Raw genomic sequence first — 25,831 nt, forward strand, 5'->3', positions numbered from 1 at the left:
TGTTTCCAGTTTCCCACCGCCATACATATCGTCACCGGAGTCCAACATAGCCTGGTTGTACGACGAACTGGACGCCCAGTGGCGACGGTGGCTACCCGCCGGAGTGTCCCATACGGTGCGCCGCGGGGCCTTCTACTCTGTCCTCGTGCGCCCCGGCTTCCGCATCATATCGCTCAACATGAACTATTGCAATAACAAAAACTGGTCCGTATTCTTCATAATAAGAATACTTTATCTGCATGGTATATGAATTATACTTTGAGACTCAAAAGCAGCAGCAGTAGGTTAACGGGTGTAGTAGTCTGCAAACGGGTATCACTCTCTTGACAATAAAGTTGTGTTCAGATCTTTATGAACACCACTTAGCAACTTCTGCTGCTGATTATGCAACCCCGGTATTCCCATGCATTGATGACATGATCGTTAAATCGCTTTGGTGTTAAATTAGAGACGTCAATTAACTCGTCCGCCGCTTGAAACAGTTCTAAAACTTCCTCTTCCCTCGGAATCCACGCCTAATTGTCTTTTCTAATACGTAGTGAGAATACAAGTAACACATTAGATTACACTCGCACAGATTGTGACATAAAATACTTTATAAAGATACGTGTCGTATCAATATCTAATGGATTACTTATACATAAGCATAAGTAAGTATTATGGAGCACCCTTACCACGAGTCACTTACAGTGTCAACACTGACATTATACGCTAACATCTACGTAATTTACTTTCTAGATGCATCCGCTCGGACTTACATATTAGTGCGAGCGAGATGTATAGAAAGTAAATTACACATTAGTGTTGTAGTGTTGACATGCCATGTCAGTGACTCGTGGTTCGGGTACTGATTGTTGACCTGAGGTATTTATTTACCCACCAATAGATGAATCTGGCTTTAATTTTGAATAATAATCATTCGAAAATTTATTTTTTAGGTGGCTGTTACTCAACAGCACCGACCCGGCGACCGAACTTCAGTGGCTCATCTACGAGCTGCAGTCAGCAGAGTTCAGCGGGGAGAGAGTTCACATAATCGGCCACATACCGCCCGGTCATTCTGACTGTTTAAAAGTGTGGAGCAGAAACTACTATGCCATCATTAACCGTTATGAGTCCACGATTACTGCACAATTTTTTGGACACACGCATTTTGATGAATTCGAGGTGTTTTACGATCCAAACGATCTAGGTAATACTAAAAACATGCTACAAACACGTCTCTCGTACCTTACGTTTACCTTCTCATGTTAATTGTAGATTGCAAATAGGCAGGTCTAATTATTTGCTGAAATGTTAAGAATAATTAATAATTAAATGTTAGACGTCATATCCAGTTCATTATGTTTCAATTGTGATTGTTTTTAACCTCTTGGAGGAAAACGTAACTTGACATTAACCTACCCTGATTGTTTACAGGCAGAGCGACTAGTATAGCCTACGTGGGACCGTCTGTATCGCCTTACTATGATTTAAATCTTGGGTATCGAATATATTATGTCGACGGAGATCATGAAGCAACTACTCGGGTAAGTCCAGACGTAAACTGTAAACTACTATAGTAAGTATTTATTTCAAAACTGTAATAGATGTCATATATTAAAGAAAAAGTGACGAAAAGCCCTCCAGTGGTGAAGGCCGGATTCGAACCGGCGTCTTTAACTATCGCGGCTAACGCCATGAACCCCTAGGCCACCCCGCCACGGCGGTGCCCGTCCGAATTTCTCGACTATATGCCATCTTAGTAAGACTAGGCGTCTTTGACCAGCTCTAAGGGCAAGCAGTGCGCGCTTGCACCTCCTAAACGAACTCCTTACGGATTTACGTTGTAGCGAGAGAGACTGGTGCTGCCATCTATGAACAAGTTTGGGAACAAATCAAATTATTTTATTAAATATTTTGATGTGTTTTTTTTTCCATGCCCAATTGCAGCTTTCTAGCACTAACGATCACGAAGTAAAGCCTCGGACGGACAGACAGAGGGTCATGGTGAAACTATAAGGGTTCCTAATAGTTGACTACGGAACCCTAAAAACGGATTTGCAGAGTTTGCTGATCCGTGATTCTAGCCATAAGACGGTGTGGTTTGATTTCAACGAATCATTGGCCGGGTGGACCGGGTGGTCGTGGTCAGGATGTTAGCCGCGTAGGTAAGCTGAAGACGCGGGTTTGATTTTCACCTCGGCCACCGGTGGACTTGGTCCTTGGTCACTTTTTCTTTAGTGTATGACATCTATTTCAGTTTTGAATCATTGGCGTTCAAGAAGCAATTTCTAAGTTTTATTGTATCTTTCAGTTAGTGGTGGATCACGAGACATGGATAATGAACTTGAAGGAGGCCAATTTGTTTGGCTACCCGATATGGTACAAGCTGTACTCTGCGCGGTCGGCGTACACGATGAATGCCCTGCGGCCGCAAGACTGGGACAAGTTAATTGACGATATGACAGCTAAAGAAGACGTGTTCAATTTATATTACAAGTAATTAGAGTTCCGAATTTATTCTTCTTACCTATTTGAAGGTAATATAATCAAACCGGAGGACTTCCTTTGTTATTATGCAGTGCTACTTGATATCTCCTGTTAGTCGAACCTTGGTTATGGTGACTGCCTATGGTTCTATTCATACCCATCAATCAGCGGAGCTCCTCCAAAAGAGACCTCCGAAATAATAACAATTTACCTTTGTCCTCTTCTTCACTATTAGGGCACGATCTCTTGCCTCCCTTGTAGCACCCTGGCTTCCTTTTAGTTGATCTCAAAATTTATCATTCTTTCTTTCGCTCTCTCCCTCTCAATAAAGCACCGCCATAATGTGTTCAGGACAGCGTGGGCTACGTCAATCACCCTTCAACCGTCAGTTGAAAACTGTGCTTGTTTCCCCCTGTTGCAGGTGTATTTATGGTCGCCAGTGCTCGACGTCTCTTACCCTACCAGAATTACTCCTAATATACGTCGATAATTAATTGGATAAAAATCTTCCAGGCATTACTGGAAGAACAGTCCCCGCCGCGGCACTTGCGACGGCGAATGCCGCAAGCGGCTGGTGTGCGACGCGCGCTCGGGCCGCTCGCACGACCGCCGCGCGCTGTGCGGGCACATCGAGGCGCGCATCGACGGCTCGGCGCCGGCGCCGCAGACGTGGCGAGCATGGTTCTACAACGGACTCTCAGTCTCGTAAGTATCTAGCTCAACAGGGTTTAGCAAATTTAGACAAAGCAGAACATACTGCAGTGTACATATTTCACTAAATAAAATTTCTTAATAAGTATACCTAACACCCGATAGGTACTTATATCATAGAGTTAAACCAAGAAAAGTCTGCAGAGATTTTGAGGGGTGTTATTTTAAACGTCAAACTTCTATGAAATTATGACGCATAAATAACACAGGCACTGCGTGTGCTGTCAAAATCTCTGCAAACTTTACTTGGTCTAACTCTTAATAGTCTGGTCTGGACTAAAAATATTATGAATTACTCGGTCTCACAATCTGCAGCATAATTGTGTCCGCGGCCCGCAAAACATCCCACTTTGTCGCTTGCCATATAAAGACGCTTTGACGGGTTATTCGTATAAAAATACAAGCAAATCTCGTCCTCATGGTAAGCGACAATATGGGACCTTTGACTAGACTTCGACACAATTATGATTTAAGTAGTTTACTAATAAACTAATCGATTACCTATTTTAATAACAAAATCAATCGACTACCTGTTCAACTGTAGATGGAATGAAATGAAAATGCACTTAAGAGTTTTGTAGCATGTTGAATGCAACACGTGCAACGATTGAGATTAGTCCAGCGACACTGTTTTGTGCTTTAAAAGTTCTGTATATATACTCTAAGAGTCCTATTATTATGAATGAATTCCATTCATAATTTCTCCATGCAATTTGGAACCTCACTGTACCTAATCTATATATATATTATGTCCTATTTTCAGTTTCATAGCTATAGAAAACTTAGTCAAAGTAGTTTTGGATGCTTTATAAATTGTGCTTTTCGACTAAATTATGGAATGATATGTCAAGGTAACAACATGTATTAAACACCATGTATCTACACTTACAGCTGCACTTCACTAGCGATAAACAAACATGCACTGCACTGCACCTAGGTCTAATGACTAAAAGTTTGAAAAAGTGGATAAGTGGCGTATTTCAATATTCGCCGTTTCCATTTTCCATTTTACAATTTGTTCCATACAGTTCAAGTTCAGTACAAGCTTCCCTACTTCCATACAGTTCAACATCGTACTTACGAAGTTTCATGCCAACTAATTATTTCTAGACTTCGGTCCAAAGGCATAACATCAGCATGGAGAGAATTCTCTATTACTCTATCTCTTAACATCACTTAGACTTAGGTACTGCACTGCACTCTACCTAAACAGAAAAATCTAGCTTACTAAACAAAATAAATTTACATAGGTAACAGAATATAAAATATATACCTACCTACAATTTTCATTGGCACTATCACCTGGTGACCGGAAAATAGATTACAGAAAGTGACTTTCATCTCGGCGCATAAGAAAAAGAAACCTAGTTACGATATTATTAAGCAGTTCGTAAGTTTAATTACGTCCGTCTGTCCGTCCGTATTTTACAGATATTTTACGTAGAAACATATTAATTAGGTAGGTATACCTGATCAAGTAATCATAGAAAGTCTAACAAATTGTAAATGTAGATATTGAATAGTAAATACTTCATACTAAAATTGTTTTTAAAAGGATAACTATAATAAAAGAAAAACTATCCTCATTCAACTAAAGGGTGTAAGTGCCGAGTGCTGTATTTCGTATAAAGAACTCTTTGTATTTTTCCTGTCTCGTATCCTATATACCTAAATATCTATATACGGAACACGGAACCCTTAATTGTGCGTGGTCTGACACGTATTAAATCGGTTTATTGTTCCTACAGCTTGAAATGGAGATGGTTCTCGGATTTCCGAATAAACAGTATCGGCCAATTAAATTTTAAGTAAAGATAAAAGCCAGATATTTTCGTCATGATTGACAAGGAAAGGAACCTTTTTTATTATTATGAACTGATCGGCGATTAGCCCTAGTCACACCTGATGGAAAGTGAAGACAGCCCCTGTAATAAGATGAAGCTCACTTAAATAGACCTATTGATTGAGTAAATAAAACAAACCACTTGAGTGTTTTGGCCGGTACTGTATTAACTATAAGAGTTGGAACAAGATAACTCTGCAGCGATTTTGACAGCATAGACTGCGCAACGTCAACTATGAAATTATGACGTTTAAATAACACTTGCACAGTCTGTGCTATCGAAATCGATGCAGAGTTATCTTGGTCCAACTCTAAACAGCTTTTGATACTTACCTATTAACTACACTTCACTGTACATACCTTATTAGTGTTTATTTCTTTTTGTACAGACCTAGTGTACAGCAAGTTTAAGGTGGTGGATATAACAAACGCAAAGAAGGTGGGTACAATCCGTACAATTTAACATTAAACTCTTTTAACCTTTTGAACACCTGTCAAACCCAAGAACGTCATGCACACGCCAATACTCTATCTCTGGCATAAGCGCGAATACGTGAAACGTAAACCATACTGGAAACGTAATAGGTTACTTTGACAACGCGAGCCACAGCACTTATTTATAAGCGTTTTTGGCGCTACGGGCAAGACCTCACGACGAAAGGGTTCTGACGTTCAAAGTTCAACGGGTTAAGGAATTTCTTGCTATACAAATATGCAGGATAATTTATCCTGGTTGCAATAATCGAATCGCAATATGAAAGGGTATCAGCGATAAAGCGTGCGGTGGTTCTTAAACGCCGTTTCGCTCTGCACCAATTCGTTTCACGGGACTTGTACTTACTCGTAGGTACACCAAATATAATTGTATAATTACATGTTGCTTTCCGGCAAAGGAAAACATCGTGATCAACATCAAATGGGTTGTCAGGGTAGTCCTCAATCCACATTGGGCTTGCGTAGTTACTATAGAGTAAACCCTCTTGTACAAGCCTGTGTCCATCCAGCACGTAGCACTATGGAGTAACCAAAAATGGTTTTTTGACCGTTATGGATTGACCTTTACGTAAGCATATGGATCTAAAGCTATCAGTTAAACGGGAGGTTTTAGCTTCATATATGTAAGGACTAAAATTATAAGTATTATAACTGTCAAAAATCAATTCTTACGTTAACCCTTAAATTTTTTTCTTTTTGCCTGGTATTAATATATGCATGTTACATAATAGGGAATATTACGCGAAACTCTGCGTAGAGGACGTCACTAGTACAATCACAGGGTCTACCGCGAAACACAAAAGTTCGGTTTCTGCCTCTATCATTCTTGCATATTTGATCGATAGAGAGGCAGATAACGAAATTTCGATTTACGCGTTTTTGCGGTATATAGGCCATCTGTAAAACAAACCGCCTTGATGCATCAACGTCATAGTTTAAGGCACAGTATGTATAAGTTACTCTATGGTTTTCGATAGGTGCTAGTGCTGCACTCTGGCGCCACAATTTTGCAGTAATACTCCCTATTGTCTACTGATTCTGGAAAAAAGAATTAAAAACATCAATTTTCACTGCTCAATCAGTGTTAGAATTGACATAGGGTAAATCATAATTTATGTAAATATACAATTATTAGCAAAAGATATATGAAAAATCTTACCACCATTAGAAATGTACACTATTTGTAATGTACCTATAATAAAGATTTTAAATAAAAATTAAAAAATCGGATGGTCTAGTGGTTAGCCGCGTAAGCTGAAGACGCGGGTTCGATTCCCGCCTCGGCCACAGGTGTATTGGTCACTTTTTCTTTAGTGTATAATATCTATTTCAGTTTATAATTTATATATAGTAGTGTGACTACTTTAAAACAAATCAAATAATCGAATTTAAACTGTTGTGAGACATACTAACATAATGTTGCGAGTGACTAAAACAAGTGAGTCTAAACCGTAAAATGATTTAATGTTAAATCAAATAATATTTCATAAAATAATTTGATTTGTTCCCTAGCTGGATTATACATATGCATGTTTTTTTGTTGTATAGGCTGCATCCATCACTATGCATTTAAGGGTTAAATCAGCTATAGTCTAGTGCAGGGATCACCAATTAGTTTCTTCACGGGTACGGACGGTACGGTTTTTAAAATAAAGTGACCCTGGATGGTCCGTTTGTACTTGAGAGTTATTAAATATTTAAGCAAAAAAGCAAAATAGGTCGGCGGTCTGGATCCGGACCGCTGGTGACCCCTAATCTAGTGAGTATCACAGTGATTTATCATTTAATATTGTATTAACAAATCATTTCAGGATGTCAATGATAATGCAAATACCTCAAGTGGCATATTCAATACCAAAGTTCGTGATGGGTCTCGGCTGAGAAGTGCCGAATGAAAACTGCGGAAGTTTGATCAGCGCCGGAAGCTCGGTAGTTAAGTAAAGCTGCTAAAGTGACTTCAATTATTACAGGGAACTGATTAACATCGAACAATCTAATTGATCTGTGTATTTACCTACGCAAGACAAGTAAATTAGTCCCACTGTTTTCGTTATTACTTTTTTATTCTACGTAACATTGATGACATTACTTCAACAATATATGTAGATCTATTTCTAAAAAAATTTTTTTTAAAAATAAGGTTAAATTTTAAAACTTACTCTAATTTACACTACGGTGGTCTCAAACTGTACTAAATACTGAAACTTGTATAGACTTAATGATAATTTGATGTTAATAATAATTTAATTTAATTTTATATTGTACATACCTACAAACGTGTAAATTTTTAATTAAATGATTTTAAAAATATATATGTGCTTCATTAAGTGATATACCTACTTTAGAGTTTGTCCGACCTCTGTATAAGATCCTAGTTCGCGGTGTTAAGGCCGTTCCATCGGTTTGCTGCTATCACTGTCACGTTTCGCAAGAAAGAACGGGAAAGACCATGCGCGCCAAGAGTCAATTTTGATCGAAATTTGTCGATTTTTATTTATTTTAAAAACGTTGCCTTACGATATCGAAATTCGAAAGCGGTATATTTTTTCCACGTCTACGAATATCAACGTCGCGTCTCTTAGAAAATATGATCATATAAGGAGATTTTTCGCCTTCTGGCTCAGGTAATCGCCTTAACCCTTAAATGCATGATTTTTTATTTTTGGTTTGAAAAAATGTTTTTATTTGTTACTTGGATGTAGGATCATCTTTTGCCTATTTTCTTCAATAACCTCTAAACTGTTTATTCTAAAATTATAAAAAAAAAATTGAGATTCTCACAATGAGCTTCATTTGATAATTATGTAACACGATATAGTCTGCAAAACTTTATTTTTTAATTTTCTCATCCCTCCCATCCCATCCCTCAAACTGTCTTTGGGTCACAAACTTACATATGTGTACCAAATTTCAACGTAATTGGTCCAGTAGTTTCGGAGAAAATAGGATGTGACAGACGGACAGACGCACGCACGAGTGATCCTAAAAGGATTCCGTTTTTTTCCTTTTGAGGTACGGAACCCAAAAAAACCGGCCAAGTGCGAGTCGGACTCGCGCACGAAGGGTTCCGTACCATTACGCAAAAACGGCAAAAAAATCAAGTTTGTTGTATGAGAGCTTAAGTGGGGCTCTCATTTATTTTATTTTATCCTGCTTTTAGTATTTGTTATAGCGGCAACAGAAATACATCATCTGAGAAAATTTCAACGTCTATAGCTATCACGGTTTATGAGATACAGCCTGGTGACAGACGGACGGACGGACGGACAGCGGAGTCTTAGTAATAGGGTCCCGTTTTTACCCTTTGGGTACGGAACCCTAAAAAAGCATAACTAATACCATCTCATGTAGTAGTTTATGTTATGAGTATTTGGTAAGGAATTAGGACATTTTAGTTAAAACATTTTTACGATATTTTAACTACAGTAGCGGCAAAAAATCTATCATATTCCTATTTTATTACAGGCATTCATTCGAATATTCGTGAAATTAGACTTCATATCCTGTAAACAATGATGGTATCAATCATCATCGCGATGATATATATATATATATATATATATATATATATATATATATACGTTACGTGGCAACATAGGCAGCCACGTTAGAACAATGCGTATTAGGGAGTTGGGGACTTCACACACAACAATTAATGTATGTTATAAATATTGAATTTCTTATTTGAAAACAATCAAAAGCGAATCTTACCAACAATAAAACCTAGATGGATCGATTTTTCACCCTCGTTAGCCTCAAGTTTGAAAATGATATCGAATCATTACAATTGAATACCCACCGGGCTACCGCGAAAACTCAGGCAAACTAATTATTTTACAAATGTACCCTAGTTTGATCGAATTGTCCTTTTCATACCCTATATTGTAAATTTCATCGAAATCGCTACAGGCGTTATAGATAAATTTGATTTGTTTATATTTATTATGAAAAAGGGTTACCTCGGCGAAAATAAATTAAATACAAAATTTTATCAAGTTTTTATTTACCTTTAAAACTTCAATTCACAGAAATAGAGAGCTTTCGAAGCGTCCCGAATTGTAATAATTAAGTATTTACATTAAAATCAAATGAGTCTTTAAAATTATTTAAAATGTGTTAAAACACAATTGTTCCCATAGTAATTATGTCTGCATAACCAATATTGATAATTCTACACTATGCCATTGAGTAATGGTTTGTGACAATAAAATTAAGAGCATTACATACGTAACTTAGTAGCGATAACTAATTACTGAATGCTATTCTAAATAAAATACAATTATAATTAAAATGAGGTATGTACCAGTCAATACCATTACGTATAATTATGGGAAAAGGTTATGCAATAGTACTTGAATTTAATAATAAAATAGTAAAAATTGCTAATAAAACTTTTAGTTATGCACTGCACTGCATCTCACTAGGAAAATCAAGTACCTAACTCAAAAAATTGATTGGTTTAAAAATTGGTAAATATTTTTAGGTACCTAAAATGAAAAACCCATAGACATACATATATATCGTCGCTATACTTAACGTCATATCTGCAACAATCATTTGATGGAAATGTCGCTTTTCTTTTATTCGGAATACGGGTGTTTTTGTCATCAAATGAGTGTTGCAGATACGAGGTTGAGTAAGTATAGCGGCGATATTATTACTTCGTAAAGACCAGCCTTACGAGCACTACGAATGGGGCCGATACATTGGAGTCAAAATCGCATTTAGTTACATTACACCAGCGCGCTCAGTCGTGTGGCGAATTGCGCAGTGGGAAGACGTCGGTGTTCGGTCGGAATTGTATGCATACGCTTATACTTTGTTTACACCAATGGTGACGCCTTTACACTGCGCAATTCGCCACACGACTGAGCGCGCTGGTGTAACTAAATGCGATTTTGACTCCAATGTATCGGTCCCATTCGTAGTGCTCGTAAGGCCAGTCTTTACGAAGTAATATATATGTATGGAAAGACCAGATTTTCTTAATCTTTCGGACTTAATGATGAAGTAATGTAAGTATCTAAATTCTAAATTTAGTATTAGGTAACTAAAACATGACCTCAGAACATAGTTATTACTAAAATCAAGTATTACCAGCAAACAAGTTGACTTTTGATGTAATACTATTCATTTAAATATTACGAACAAATTAGAAACAATTATTTTAATAATGTTAAAGGACTAGAACTTATTTGATTGTAATTAGGATTTTGTGTGAGAATCATAATAATATTATTCAAATAATCAATGTGATAAAAGGCAATAAAACCAAATTAACAATAATTAAAATGTAACCTATATTACCTAAAAATGCCATTTTGTCCATGTAATTCGAGTGAAAGTTAAAAGTAGTGATGTAATATGAACAGTCTTGTTTTTATGAGTAAATTCATCCTCCTTACATTGTTATTTTTTTACGTTGTGTACCTGATACTCAAAAAGTTAATATAAAGGGTGGTTAATATATAGATCACATGTGAATTAACTATTACACGAAGATCACCAAAATTATTTAAGTAAAAGTTAGGTACGTACTCAAACATTACACTGCAAAGATATGGCACTATTAAACAGACTGGATGCTGATATTAGAACATACCTAAATAATTGATTAACAACCATTAAGTTTGCAGAATAACTTCTGAATGTTGTGGTGTAGTTAATTCAATTTCCCCAAACATTCATGTTGGACAAAAATCTATTTATACATTAAGCTTTTCAAGTTTACGGATTCGGTATAAAGTGAATTGTAGCTCAAAATGTTTGATTTTACTAAAAATAGTAAACAAATTCGAAATAATGTCAAGATCATAAAATAAAATCACTAAGTGCAATGTTCAATATTCAATAAAATCATACACTGTTTCCAATTTTATGTTAATTATAGTACCAAAGTTTGCCATCAGCACAAAGTTTATGGCATTATGAGTAAATGGAAATTGCCATTTACATGAAGGTACATAATTCGGCTTATCATTAACAGACACAACATAGGCACTATCTCCTTCTAAAGGCAACATTAAGAGTCAATATATTATTTCTAAATTAAAACAAACTTATAAATTGTAAATTACTTTAACATGGCATTAATATTTCAGTCTATCGTTTAACTTCCAGAGTTTTTCCTTATACTTGAAATTTAACATTATAATGTCATTTTGGAATGTAGGGCTCATAAAAAGAATGTTCAAAAGTTTATACTCTATGTTACGCACACAAAGTTACAGCTAATTTTCTTTTTCATGTATAATATTAGCCATAGCCAAACATATTAAAAACGAGAATAATTCAAATAAAAAGTTGTATAAAAATGGCACAACACCTAACACTGGGAATTTTTTGAAAAATAATCTCAATACATACTAAAACGAATTGGCCCCCTACGCATCCAGCTTACATTTTCGTAGACACTATCAACTATAAGTAGCACACATTATCAAATAAGTTTAACCACCAAGTCTCATTTGATGAGAAGCCTGCGCAGGTTGGTCTTACTTTGTCTAGATCCCGCAGCACAAGTTTTCTTTTTCCTTTTAGACGGGCTAGGTCCTTCAAGGCCAAAACGAATACAGCTCTTACCTGGATGGCGATTGCAGGAGCAAAGCTTGCAGAACTGGTATGCGCAAGTTGCTCTTGTGCATGCTGCCCAAATCTCGCCAGAAGGGTCTTTTGTCACTTTAGCTGGCTGTTGACACCGTACACAGGACAGTTGAATGCACACATCCAGAGATGCTGACTGCAAACAAAAATATAATAATTTGGTCATCCATGTAATCCAATCAATAAGCAGTGCACGTATCCCTTTTATTAGGGTTACACTCATAAAAGCATATAAAACTTCTTGTATGGAATTAACTCAATTCAAAGGGTCCCTAAATCAATTAAAACAAGTAACCAATTTTCATCCTAAAGAACTCGGAGGGGAAATAGGATAGATTTTTGGGCACTGGAAAAGAAATGGGGCACTGAGTGCTACTTAGATCACCTGATGCTACCCCAAAATGGTCTTAGGAGACCTTACCTAACTTTTTAATGAATGACTATTGACATTTACAGATTTAAGAACAGACAGAAGAAAATGTTTTTCATAGATGTAGTATAATAAACAGTGTTGGCCGTAATTGTTAATTTTAATTAACCATTGATCAATTTTATTAACCATTAGTTCCGCCATTAACCAATTGCATTAAAGTTAATTCGGATTAAAGTTAATTCGGATTAAATTTTTGAGACGTTAATGGCCATTGAAGTTAATTCGGATTAACTTTAATTCGGATTAACTTCAATGGGCATGAAAGTCAAATAATTAATCCGAATTACTCTCAATTTGGATTAACGTCTAATAAAATTACATTCGTGATATTTTAAAATGAGAGAGCAAAATGACCCTGACTGAACCCTGGCAGTAGTAGCAGTACCTACCTACTACCTAGTAGAATTCTGGTTTGGTGCAACACAGACATACGCGGTTTTGGTCATTTAAATCGTCTTGATGAGCACTTCGGAGAGCCGTACCCATGATAGAGCTGATGCTGAACCCTGGCAGTACCTAATGGATCTAAGGTTTGGTGCAACATAGGCACAGGCTGTTTTAGTCATCCGACTCGTCTTGATGAGCACTTCGGAGAGCCATACCCATGATAGAGCTGATGCTGAACCCTGGCAGTACCTAATGGATCTAAGGTTTGGTGCAACATAGGCACAGGCTGTTTTAGTCATCCGACTCGTCTTGATGAGCACTTCGGAGAGCCATACCCATGATAGAGCTGATGCTGAACTCTGGCAGTACCTAATGGATCTAAGGTTTGGTGCAACATAGGCACACGCTGTTTTAGTCATCCGACTCGTCTTGATGAGCACTTATGAGAGCAGTACCCATAATGGAGCTGATGCTGAACCCTGGCAGTACCTAGCGGAACTAAGATTTGGTGCAACGTAGGCACACGCTGTTTTAGTCATCCGACTCGTCTTGATGAGCACTTAGGAGAGCAGTACCCATGATAGAGCTGATGCTGAACCCTGGCAGTACCTAGTGGATCTAAGGTTTGGTGCATCATAGGGACACGCTGTTTTAGTCACCCGACTCGTCTTGATAAGCACTTAGGAGAGCGGTACCCATGATAGAGCTGATGCTGAACCCTGGCAGTACCTAGTGGATCTAAGGTTTGGTGCAATATAGGCACACGCTGTTTTAGTCACCCGACTCGTCTTGATGAGCACTTAGGAGAGCGGTACCCATGATAGAGCTGATGCTGAACCCTGGCAGTACCTAGTGGATCTAAGGTTTGGTGCAACATAGGCACACGCTGTTTTAGTCACCCGACTCGTCTTGATGAGCACTTAGGAGAGCAGTACCCATGATAGAGCTGATGCTGAACCCTGGCAGTACCTAGTGGATCTAAGGTTTGGTGCAACATAGGCACACGCTGTTTTAGTCACCCGACTCGTCTTGATGAGCACTTAGGAGAGCAGTACCCATGATAGAGCTGATGCTGAACCCTGGCAGTACCTAGTGGATCTAAGGTTTGGTGCAACATAGGCACACGCTGTTTTAGTCACCCGACTCGTCTTGATGAGCACTTAGGAGAGCAGTACCCATAATGGAGCTGATGCTGAACCCTGGCAGTACCTCGCGGAACTAAGGTTTGGTGCAACATAGGCACACGCTGTTTTAGTCATCCGATTCGTCTTGATGAGCACTTAGGAGAGCAGTACCCATGATAGAGCTGATGCTGAACCCTGGAACTACCTAGTGGATCTAAGGTTTGGTGCAACATAGGCACACGCTGTTTTAGTCACCTGACTCGTCTTGATGAGCACTTAGGAGAGCAGTACCCATAATGGAGCTGATGCTGAACCCTGGCAGTACCTAGCGGAACTAAGGTTTGGTGCAACATAGGCACACGCTGTTTTAGTCATCCGACTCGTCTTGATGAGCACTTAGGAGTGCAGTACCCATGATAGAGCTGATGCTGAACCCTGGCAGTACCTAATGGATCTAAGGTTTGGTGCAACATAGGCACGCGCTGTTTTAGTCATCCGACTCGTCTTGATGAGCACTTAGGAGAGCAGTACCCATGATAGAGCTGATGCTGAACCCTGGCAGTACCTAATGGATCTAAGGTTTGGTGCAACATAGGCACACGCTGTTTTAGTCATCCGACTCGTCTTGATGAGCACTTATGAGAGCAGTACCCATAATGGAGCTGATGCTGAACCCTGGCAGTACCTAGCGGAACTAAGGTTTGGTGCAACGTAGGCACACGCTGTTTTAGTCATCCGACTCGTCTTGATGAGCACTTAGGAGAGCAGTACCCATGATAGAGCTGATGCTGAACCCTGGCAGTACCTAGTGGATCTAAGGTTTGGTGCAATATAGGCACACGCTGTTTTAGTCACCCGACTCGTCTTGATGAGCACTTAGGAGAGCAGTACCCATGATAGAGCTGATGCTGAACCCTGGCAGTACCTAATGGATCTAAGGTTTGGTGCGACATAGGCACACGCTGTTTTAGTCATCCGACTCGTCTTGATGAGCACTTATGAGAGCAGTACCCATAATGGAGCTGATGCTGAACCCTGGCAGTACCTAGCGGAACTAAGGTTTGGTGCAACGTAGGCACACGCTGTTTTAGTCATCCGACTCGTCTTGATGAGCACTTAGGAGAGCAGTACCCATGATAGAGCTGATGCTGAACCCTGGCAGTACCTAGTGGATCTAAGGTTTGGTGCAACATAGGCACACGCTGTTTTAGTCACCCGACTCGTCTTGATGAGCACTTAGGAGAGCAGTACCCATAATGGAGCTGATGCTGAACCCTGGCAGTACCTCGCGGAACTAAGGTTTGGTGCAACATAGGCACACGCTGTTTTAGTCATCCGATTCGTCTTGATGAGCACTTAGGAGAGCAGTACCCATGATAGAGCTGATGCTGAACCCTGGAACTACCTAGTGGATCTAAGGTTTGGTGCAACATAGGCACACGCTGTTTTAGTCACCTGACTCGTCTTGATGAGCACTTAGGAGAGCAGTACCCATAATGGAGCTGATGCTGAACCCTGGCAGTACCTAGCGGAACTAAGGTTTGGTGCAACATAGGCACACGCTGTTTTAGTCATCCGACTCGTCTTGATGAGCACTTAGGAGTGCAGTACCCATGATAGAGCTGATGCTGAACCCTGGCAGTACCTAATGGATCTAAGGTTTGGTGCAACATAGGCACGCGCTGTTTTAGTCATCCGACTCGTCTTGATGAGCACTTAGGAGAGCAGTACCCATGATAGAGCTGATGCTGAACCCTGGCAGTACCTAATGGATCTAAGGTTTGGTGCAACATAGGCACACGCTGTTTTAGTCATCCGACTCGTCTTGATGAGCACTTATGAGAGCAGTACCCATAATGGAGCTGATGCTGAACCCTGGCAGTACCTAGCGGAACTAAGGTTTGGTGCAACGTAGGCACACGCTGTTTTAGTCATCCGACTCGTCTTGATGAGCACTTAGGAGAGCAGTACCCATGATAGAGCTGATGCTGAACCCTGGCAGTACCTAGTGGATCTAAGGTTTGGTGCAATATAGGCACACGCTGTTTTAGTCACCCGACTCGTCTTGATGAGCACTTAGGAGAGCAGTACTCATAATGTAGCTGATGCTGAACCCTGGCAGTACCTAGCGGAACTAAGGTTTGGTGCAACATAGGCACACGCTGTTTTAGTCATCCGACTCGTCTTGATGAGCACTTGGAAGAGCAGTACCCAAGATAGAGCTGATGCTGGACCCTGGCAGTACCTAATGGATCTAAGGTTTGGTGCAACATAGGCACAGGCTGTTTTAGTCATCCGACTCGTCTTGATGAGCACTTCGGAGAGCCATACCCATGATAGAGCTGATGCTGAACCCTGGCAGTACCTAATGGATCTAAGGTTTGGTGCAACATAGGCACACGCTGTTTTAGTCATCCGACTCGTCTTGATGAGCACTTAGGAGAGCAGTACCCATGATAGAGCTGATGCTGAACCCTGGCAGTACCTAATGGATCTAAGGTTTGGTGCGACATAGGCACACGCTGTTTTAGTCATCCGACTCGTCTTGATGAGCACTTATGAGAGCAGTACCCATAATGGAGCTGATGCTGAACCCTGGCAGTACCTAGCGGAACTAAGGTTTGGTGCAACGTAGGCACACGCTGTTTTAGTCATCCGACTCGTCTTGATGAGCACTTAGGAGAGCAGTACCCATGATAGAGCTGATGCTGAACCCTGGCAGTACCTAGTGGATCTAAGGTTTGGTGCATCATAGGGACACGCTGTTTTAGTCACCCGACTCGTCTTGATAAGCACTTAGGAGAGCGGTACCCATGATAGAGCTGATGCTGAACCCTGGCAGTACCTAGTGGATCTAGGGTTTGGTGCAACATAGGCACACGCTGTTTTAGTCACCCGACTCGTCTTGATGAGCACTTAGGAGAGCAGTACCCATAATGGAGCTGATGCTGAACCCTGGCAGTACATAGTGGATCTAAGGTTTGGTGCAACATAGGCACGCGCTGTTTAGGTCATCCGACTCGTCTTGATGAGCACTTAGAAGAGCAGTACCCATGATAGAGCTGATGCTGAACCCTGGCAGTACCTAGTGGGTCTAAGGTTTGGTGCAACATAGGCACACGCTGTTTTAGTCATCCGACTCGTCTTGATGAGCACTTAGGAGAGCAGTACCCATGATAGAGCTGATGCTGAACCCTGGCAGTACCTAATGGATCTAAGGTTTGGTGCAACATAGGCACACGCTGTTTTAGTCATCCGACTCGTCTTGATGAGCACTTAGGAGAGCAGTACCCATGATAGAGCTGATGCTGAACCCTGGCAGTACCTAATGGATCTAAGGTTTGGTGCGACATAGGCACACGCTGTTTTAGTCATCCGACTCGTCTTGATGAGCACTTATGAGAGCAGTACCCATAATGGAGCTGATGCTGAACCCTGGCAGTACCTAGCGGAACTAAGGTTTGGTGCAACGTAGGCACACGCTGTTTTAGTCATCCGACTCGTCTTGATGAGCACTTAGGAGAGCAGTACCCATGATAGAGCTGATGCTGAACCCTGGCAGTACCTAGTGGATCTAAGGTTTGGTGCATCATAGGGACACGCTGTTTTAGTCACCCGACTCGTCTTGATAAGCACTTAGGAGAGCGGTACCCATGATAGAGCTGATGCTGAACCCTGGCAGTACCTAGTGGATCTAGGGTTTGGTGCAACATAGGCACACGCTGTTTTAGTCACCCGACTCGTCTTGATGAGCACTTAGGAGAGCAGTACCCATAATGGAGCTGATGCTGAACCCTGGCAGTACATAGTGGAACTAAGGTTTGGTGCAACATAGGCACGCGCTGTTTTGGTCATCCGACTCGTCTTGATGAGCACTTAGGAGAGCAGTACCCATGATAGAGCTGATGCTGAACCCTGGCAATACCTAGTGGATCTAAGGTTTGGTGCAACATAGGCACGCGCTGTTTAGGTCATCCGACTCGTCTTGATGAGCACTTAGAAGAGCAGTACCCATGATAGAGCTGATGCTGAACCCTGGCAGTACCTAGTGGGTCTAAGGTTTGGTGCAACATAGGCACACGCTGTTTTAGTCATCCGACTCGTCTTGATGAGCACTTAGGAGAGCAGTACCCATGATAGAGCTGATGCTGAACCCTGGCAGTACCTAATGGATCTAAGGTTTGGTGCAACATAGGCACACGCTGTTTTAGTCATCCGACTCGTCTTGATGAGCACTTAGGAGAGCAGTACCCATGATAGAGCTGATGCTGAACCCTGGCAGTACCTAATGGATCTAAGGTTTGGTGCGACATAGGCACACGCTGTTTTAGTCATCCGACTCGTCTTGATGAGCACTTATGAGAGCAGTACCCATAATGGAGCTGATGCTGAACCCTGGCAGTACCTAGCGGAACTAAGGTTTGGTGCAACGTAGGCACACGCTGTTTTAGTCATCCGACTCGTCTTGATGAGCACTTAGGAGAGCAGTACCCATGATAGAGCTGATGCTGAACCCTGGCAGTACCTAGTGGATCTAAGGTTTGGTGCATCATAGGGACACGCTGTTTTAGTCACCCGACTCGTCTTGATAAGCACTTAGGAGAGCGGTACCCATGATAGAGCTGATGCTGAACCCTGGCAGTACCTAGTGGATCTAGGGTTTGGTGCAACATAGGCACACGCTGTTTTAGTCACCCGACTCGTCTTGATGAGCACTTAGGAGAGCAGTACCCATAATGGAGCTGATGCTGAACCCTGGCAGTACATAGTGGAACTAAGGTTTGGTGCAACATAGGCACGCGCTGTTTTGGTCATCCGACTCGTCTTGATGAGCACTTAGGAGAGCAGTACCCATGATAGAGCTGATGCTGAACCCTGGCAATACCTAGTGGATCTAAGGTAGGTGGTAAGGCTCTATCATGCGTACCGCTCTCCTAAGTGCTCATCAAGACGAGTCGGGTGACTAAAACAGCGTGTGCCTATGTTGCACCAAACCTTAGATCCACTAGGTACTGCCAGGGTTCAGCATCAGCTCTATCATGGGTACTGCTCTTCTAAGTGCTCATCAAGACGAGTCGGATGACCTAAACAGCGCGTGCCTATGTTGCACCAAACCTTAGATCCACTATGTACTGCCAGGGTTCAGCATCAGCTCCATTATGGGTACTGCTCTCCTAAGTGCTCATCAAGACGAGTCGGGTGACTAAAACAGCGTGTGCCTATGTTGCACCAAACCCTAGATCCACTAGGTACTGCCAGGGTTCAGCATCAGCTCTATCATGGGTACCGTTCTCCTAAGTGCTTATCAAGACGAGTCGGGTGACTAAAACAGCGTGTCCCTATGATGCACCAAACCTTAGATCCACTAGGTACTGCCAGGGTTCAGCATCAGCTCTATCATGGGTACTGCTCTCCTAAGTGCTCATCAAGACGAGTCGGATGACTAAAACAGCGTGTGCCTACGTTGCACCAAACCTTAGTTCCGCTAGGTACTGCCAGGGTTCAGCATCAGCTCCATTATGGGTACTGCTCTCATAAGTGCTCATCAAGACGAGTCGGATGACTAAAACAGCGTGTGCCTATGTCGCACCAAACCTTAGATCCATTAGGTACTGCCAGGGTTCAGCATCAGCTCTATCATGGGTACTGCTCTCCTAAGTGCTCATCAAGACGAGTCGGATGACTAAAACAGCGTGTGCCTATGTTGCACCAAACCTTAGATCCACTAGGTAGTGCCAGGGTTCAGCATCAGCTCTATCATGGGTACTGCTCTCCTAAGTGCTCATCAAGACGAGTCGGATGACTAAAACAGCGTGTGCCTATGTTGCACCAAACCTTAGTTCCGCTAGGTACTGCCAGGGTTCAGCATCAGCTCCATTATGGGTACTGCTCTCCTAAGTGCTCATCAAGACGAGTCGGGTGACTAAAACAGCGTGTGCCTATGTTGTACCAAACCTTAGATCCACTAGGTACTGCCAGGGTTCAGCATCAGCTCTATCATGGGTACTGCTCTCCTAAGTGCTCATCAAGACGAGTCGGATGACTAAAACAGCGTGTGCCTATGTTGCACCAAACCCTGGATCCACTAGGTACTGCCAGGGTTCAGCATCAGCTCTATCATGGGTACTGCACTCCTAAGTGCTCATCAAGACGAGTCGGATGACTAAAACAGCGTGTGCCTATGTTGCACCAAACCCTAGATCCACTAGGTACTGCCAGGGTTCAGCATCAGCTCTATCATGGGTACTGCTCTACTAAGTGCTCATCAAGACGAGTCGGGTGACTAAAACAGCGTGTGCCTATGTTGCACTAAACCTTAGATCCACTAGGTACTGCCAGGGTTCAGCATCAGCTCTATCATGGGTACTGCTCTCCTAAGTGCTCATCAAGACGAGTCGGATGACTAAAACAGCGTGTGCCTATGTTGCACCAAACCTTAGACCCACTAGGTACTGCCAGGGTTCAGCATCAGCTCTATCATGGGTACTGCTCTTCTAAGTGCTCATCAAGACGAGTCGGATGACTAAAACAGCGTGTGCCTATGTTGCACTAATCCTTAGTTCCGCTAGGTACTGCCAGGGTTCAGCATCAGCTCTATTATGGGTACTGCTCTCCTAAGTGCTCATCAAGACGAGTCGGGTGACTAAAACAGCGTGTGCCTATGTTGCACCAAACCTTAGATCCACTAGGTAGTGCCAGGGTTCAGCATCAGCTCTATCATGGTTACTGCTCTTCTAAGTGCTCCTCAAGACGAGTCGGATGACCAAAACAGCGCGTGCCTATGTTGCACCAAACCTTACTTCCACTATGTACTGCCAGGGTTCAGCATCAGCTCTATCATGGGTACCGCTCTACTAAGTGCTCATCAAGACGAGTCAGATGACCAAAACAGCGCGTGCCTATGTTGCACCAAACCTTAGATCCACTAGGTACTGCCAGGGTTCAGCATCAGCTCTATCGTGGGTACCGCTCTCCTAAGTGCTCATCAAGACGAGTCAGATGACCAAAACAGAACGTGCCTATGTTGCACCAAACCTTAGATCCACTAGGTACTGCCAGGGTGCAGCATCAGCTCTATCATGGGTACTGCTCTCCTAAGTGCTCATCAAGACGAGTCGGACGACCTAAACAGCGCGTGCCTATGTTGCACCAAACCTTAGATCCACTAGGTACTGCCAGGGTTCAGCATCAGCTCTATCATGGGTACCGCTCTACTAAGTGCTCATCAAGACGAGTCGGGTGACTAAAACAGCGTGTGCCTATGTTGCACCAAACCTTAGATCCACTAGGTACTGCCAGGGTTCAGCATCAGCTCTATCATGGGTACTGCTCTCCTAAGTGCTCATCAAGACGAGTCGGATGACTAAAACAGCGTGTGCCTATGTTGCACCAAACCTTAGACCCACTAGGTACTGCCAGGGTTCAGCATCAGCTCTATCATGGGTACTGCTCTTCTAAGTGCTCATCAAGACGAGTCGGATGGCCTAAACAGCGCGTGCCTATGTTGCACCAAACCTTAGATCCACTAGGTACTGCCAGGGTGCAGCATCAGCTCTATCATGGGTACCGCTCTCCTAAGTGCTCATCAAGACGAGTCAGATGACCGAAACAGCGCGTGCCTATGTTGCACCAAACCTTAGATCCACTAGGTACTGCCAGGGTTCAGCATCAGCTCTATCATGGGTACCGCTCTCCTAAGTGCTCATCAAGACGAGTCGGGTGACTAAAACAGCGTGTGCCTATGTTGCACCAAACCTTAGATCCACTAGGTACTGCCAGGGTTCAGCATCAGCTCTATCATGGGTACTGCTCTCCTAAGTGCTCATCAAGACGAGTCGGATGACTAAAACAGCGTGTGCCTATGTTGCACCAAACCTTAGATCCACTAGGTAGTGCCAGGGTTCAGCATCAGCTCTATCATGGGTACTGCTCTCCTAAGTGCTCATCAAGACGAGTCGGGTGACTAAAACAGCGTGTGCCTATGTTGCACCAAACCTTAGATCCACTAGGTACTGCCAGGGTTCAGCATCAGCTCTATCATGGGTACCGCTCTCCTAAGTGCTCATCAAGACGAGTCGGGTGACTAAAACAGCGTGTGCCTATGTTGCACCAAACCTTAGATCCACTAGGTACTGCCAGGGTTCAGCATCAGCTCTATCATGGGTACTGCTCTCCTAAGTGCTCATCAAGACGAGTCGGGTGACTAAAACAGCGTGTGCCTATGTTGCACCAAACCTTAGATCCACTAGGTACTGCCAGGGTTCAGCATCAGCTCCATTATGGGTACTGCTCTCCTAAGTGCTCATCAAGACGAGTCGGGTGACTAAAACAGCGTGTGCCTATGTTGCACCAAACCTTAGATCCACTAGGTACTGCTAGGGTTCAGCATCAGCTCTATCATGGGTACAGCTCTCCTAAGTGCTCATCAAGACGAGTCGGGTGACTAAAACAGCGTGTGCCTATGTTGCACCAAACCTTAGATCCACTAGGTAGTGCCAGGGTTCAGCATCAGCTCTATCATGGGTACTGCTCTCCTAAGTGCTCATCAAGACGAGTCGGATGACTAAAACAGCGTGTGCCTATGTTGCACCAAACCTTAGTTCCGCTAGGTACTGCCAGGGTTCAGCATCACCTCCATTATGGGTACTGCTCTCCTAAGTGCTCATCAAGACGAGTCGGGTGACTAAAACAGCGTGTGCCTATGTTGCACCAAACCTTAGATCCATTAGGTACTGCCAGGGTTCAGCATCAGCTCTATCATGGGTATGGCTCTCCGAAGTGCTCATCAAGACGAGTCGGATGACTAAAACAGCGTGTGCCTATGTTGCACCAAACCGTAGATCCATTAGGTACTGCCAGGGTTCAGCATCAGCTCTATCGTGGGTACGGCTCTCCGAAGTGCTCATCAAGACGATTTAAATGACCAAAACCGCGTATGTCTGTGTTGCACCAAACCAGAATTCTACTAGGTAGTAGGTAGGTACTGCTACTACTGCCAGGGTTCAGTCAGGGTCATTTTGCTGTCTCATTTTAAAATATCACGAATGTAATTTTATTAGACGTTGATGCAATTGAGAGTAATTCTAATAAATTTTTTGAAACTTTAATGGCCATTGAAGTTAATCCGAATTAAAGTTAATCCGAATTAACTTCAATGGCCATTAACGTCTCAAAAATTTAATCCGAATTAACTTTAATCCGAATTAACTTTAATCCGAATTAAATGGCTAATGGTTAATGGCCATTAACCTTTTTAATTGTTAATTTTTAATGGTTAATGGCATTAGCGTTCGGCCAACACTGATAATAAACAAAATAAACATAAAATCACATGCCTGCTAATCACTTTATTATGCTTAAGGACTAAAACACTGCGTTGCGCATCACAATTGATGAGCATAAAAACCGGCTAAGTGCGAATCGGACTCGCGCACGAAGGGTTCCGTACCATTACGCAAAAAACGGCAAAAAAATCACGTTTGTTGTATGGGAGTCCCACTTAAATATTTATTTTATTCTGTTTTTAGTATTTGTTGTTATAGCGGTAACAGAAATACATCATGTGTGAAAATTTCAATGATTCATGAGATACAGCCTGGTGACAGATGCCCGTTTTTACCCTTTGGGTACGGTACCCTAAAAAAATTAACAAAATTGATGATTTTGTCCCTGACTGTACATTTTTTCCAAAATCTGTAAATGTCAGTGCCCCATTTAAAAATCCAGCCTGTAAGTTATTCCTACAATACTCTACAAAAGGCATAAACAAAAACGATTTCTAGGTAAAGTAAAAAGGTTATCAGTACCCAAGATCTTATCACATTGGAACAAAAGACAAGTGTAACTTTTTAACACAGGCCAATTATGACCAGGTAGATTGACATGATTAACTCCCCACAAGGTATTAATCCTTTTTTTTTCTTTTGTTCTTAAGAGATAAGCTTCACATTTCATAGAATTCTAGTAATTCAAAATAAGTTCCTAACCTATAGTTTAGACAGATTTAGAATTAAAACACTTTCTGTTGGGGGATTACAATGGGGGGTGCAAGAAGAAAGTTTGATATCTTACCCGAGCAAATGTTTTGAATCTCATGGACCGAGGAGAAGTTGGAGGGCTTCTTGGAGAGCTTGGTGTAGTTTGAACATGTTCAATATTGTGTATGTCCCTAAGTTTTCTTCTGGTATCAATAATGTTAATCTTAGGGCTACTTCTTATATTCTCTTGGTTCTCCTTAGACAATCTCAAATAAGTCTTCAACTTTTCTCTGCCTGCTAATGAATCCGCGCAAACCCGAGACCATGTTGGGCTGACCAATGAAAAGTTGAAAATATCTACTGGTGACATAAAACTCAAAATAGTATCAATAACTGGTATTGAACAGACTCGCTCACTTAAGAGCTGGATGATATCAATCTTCTGATTGGGTTTATAGAGTACTGGAGCAGCAGGACTTGGTGGTGGGATAGTGACTACTATCAGACTCTGCGGCTCACAGGCCAACGAGTGTGTTTCAAAGTCAAGTTGTCTAGCAAACTTTTTAGGCTGCTGATTATTACTATTCAATGGCCTCAATGGACTGGACTTGTGGTTAGATCTTATCCTGTTTAACTTGCAGCTGCTTTTGCATATTTTCTTTACGGGTGTAGATGGGAATGACCATGAATATGCATTGAAGTTATAGATACTACTGGCATCAGTGTAATCAGAGCTGATTGGTGAGATTGTATAGTTGCCACTGTAGTTTCCAGATTCATTTACTTTTAACTTCTGTATTTGACTAGCTATTATACTTGTTGGAGTTGGAACAGATCCAAAGCCGACATTGGGTTCTATATCACTTGGATATGGGCGTTTCACACCTCTTCTCTTGAACCTCCCTGGTTCACCATTATCTGAGAAATTGGTCAGATCGTAACATGGTTCAGGAGTATTGTTATGAAATCTGTGATGATTCCCTTTACCATCACATACAGATGCTTGGACTATAACAGGATCCACATTCTCAGATGACAATTCTGAAAAGTCGATGGAGCCAGGAGTAAAAGTATGGTATCCACTGTCTTCAGTTCTACAATAGTTGACACCATCGCAAGATAACACTGGGGTGGCGGGCTCCATCATATCAGAAAGCGTATCCATGTTGAATGCAAACTTAAAACGAAAAATTGTTTAGCTGCATTTCCGCGCCAACTTCACGTGATCGAAGTAAACATTGCTTCCAACGGCGTCATGACTGTGTTTTACCTCGAACATAACATGCCGCCACAAAATGTATAGGTACAAAATATATAACGACCGTAGTTGACGGTTGACTTGACACGACGCCGATGCTATCACGACTTGTTCGTTATTCGAAACCTTAAGACACTTTATTTCGTCGCAGTTTCAATCACTAACTCACGATAGGTAATTTAACTTTATTTCCAATTATTACGTACGCATTGAGATGAGCTGATTTCCATATATTGTTTAGAAGCTCGATTTTAACATTGTTCCATTCCACAGACACGGACTTTTTTTCGCACTTTCGCAGTCTTCGCTTGTCATTTTTTTTTTAATTTATTTCATGACCATGGATACAAGTTCTTCAGTCGTATTAATAAAATATTAAAGATGACATTAATAATGTCAAAAAAAAAAATTAGTCAATCTGCAATAAAAAATCCTGCATTTATTCAAATATTTGTGTTAGATATCGTTGTTTCTTTTTACATTCAATATATCTATTACAATTACCTATATTTTGATTTGATTGTATTT

At 41.6% G+C, this 25,831-nt stretch overlaps 2 protein-coding genes across 3 annotated transcripts in view; one reads left to right on the forward strand and one right to left on the reverse strand.

Moving 5' to 3' along the window:
• LOC134755860 (sphingomyelin phosphodiesterase) overlaps positions 1-7,829 on the forward strand; it is a 38,742-nt gene extending 30,913 nt beyond the window's left edge. The window contains exons 7-13 of one of the 2 annotated variants that reach the window (XM_063692494.1): positions 10-204; positions 939-1,192; positions 1,420-1,529; positions 2,297-2,481; positions 2,986-3,177; positions 5,416-5,465; positions 7,333-7,829. In XM_063692494.1, the coding sequence (XP_063548564.1) occupies positions 10-204; positions 939-1,192; positions 1,420-1,529; positions 2,297-2,481; positions 2,986-3,177; positions 5,416-5,437 (958 nt within the window). In that variant the 3' untranslated portion in view covers positions 5,438-5,465; positions 7,333-7,829. The remainder of the gene's footprint in view (positions 1-9; positions 205-938; positions 1,193-1,419; positions 1,530-2,296; positions 2,482-2,985; positions 3,178-5,415; positions 5,466-7,332) is intronic. The other variant, XM_063692493.1, reaches the window with a different exon arrangement.
• Positions 7,830-9,507: 1,678 nt separating this feature from the next.
• LOC134755864 (uncharacterized) lies at positions 9,508-25,586 on the reverse strand. Its single transcript, XM_063692497.1, has 2 exons — positions 24,140-25,586; positions 9,508-12,260 (listed from the first exon to the last, which is right to left on the reverse strand). Exons 1-2 carry the CDS (start codon positions 25,208-25,210, stop codon positions 11,985-11,987), a joined length of 1,347 nt encoding a protein of 448 aa, XP_063548567.1. The 5' UTR covers positions 25,211-25,586; the 3' UTR covers positions 9,508-11,984.
• Between the last annotated feature and the right edge of the window lie 245 nt (positions 25,587-25,831).

This window comes from Cydia strobilella, chromosome 3 (assembly GCF_947568885.1).
Source record: "Cydia strobilella chromosome 3, ilCydStro3.1, whole genome shotgun sequence".
NCBI classification, from domain to species: domain Eukaryota; kingdom Metazoa; phylum Arthropoda; class Insecta; order Lepidoptera; family Tortricidae; genus Cydia; species Cydia strobilella.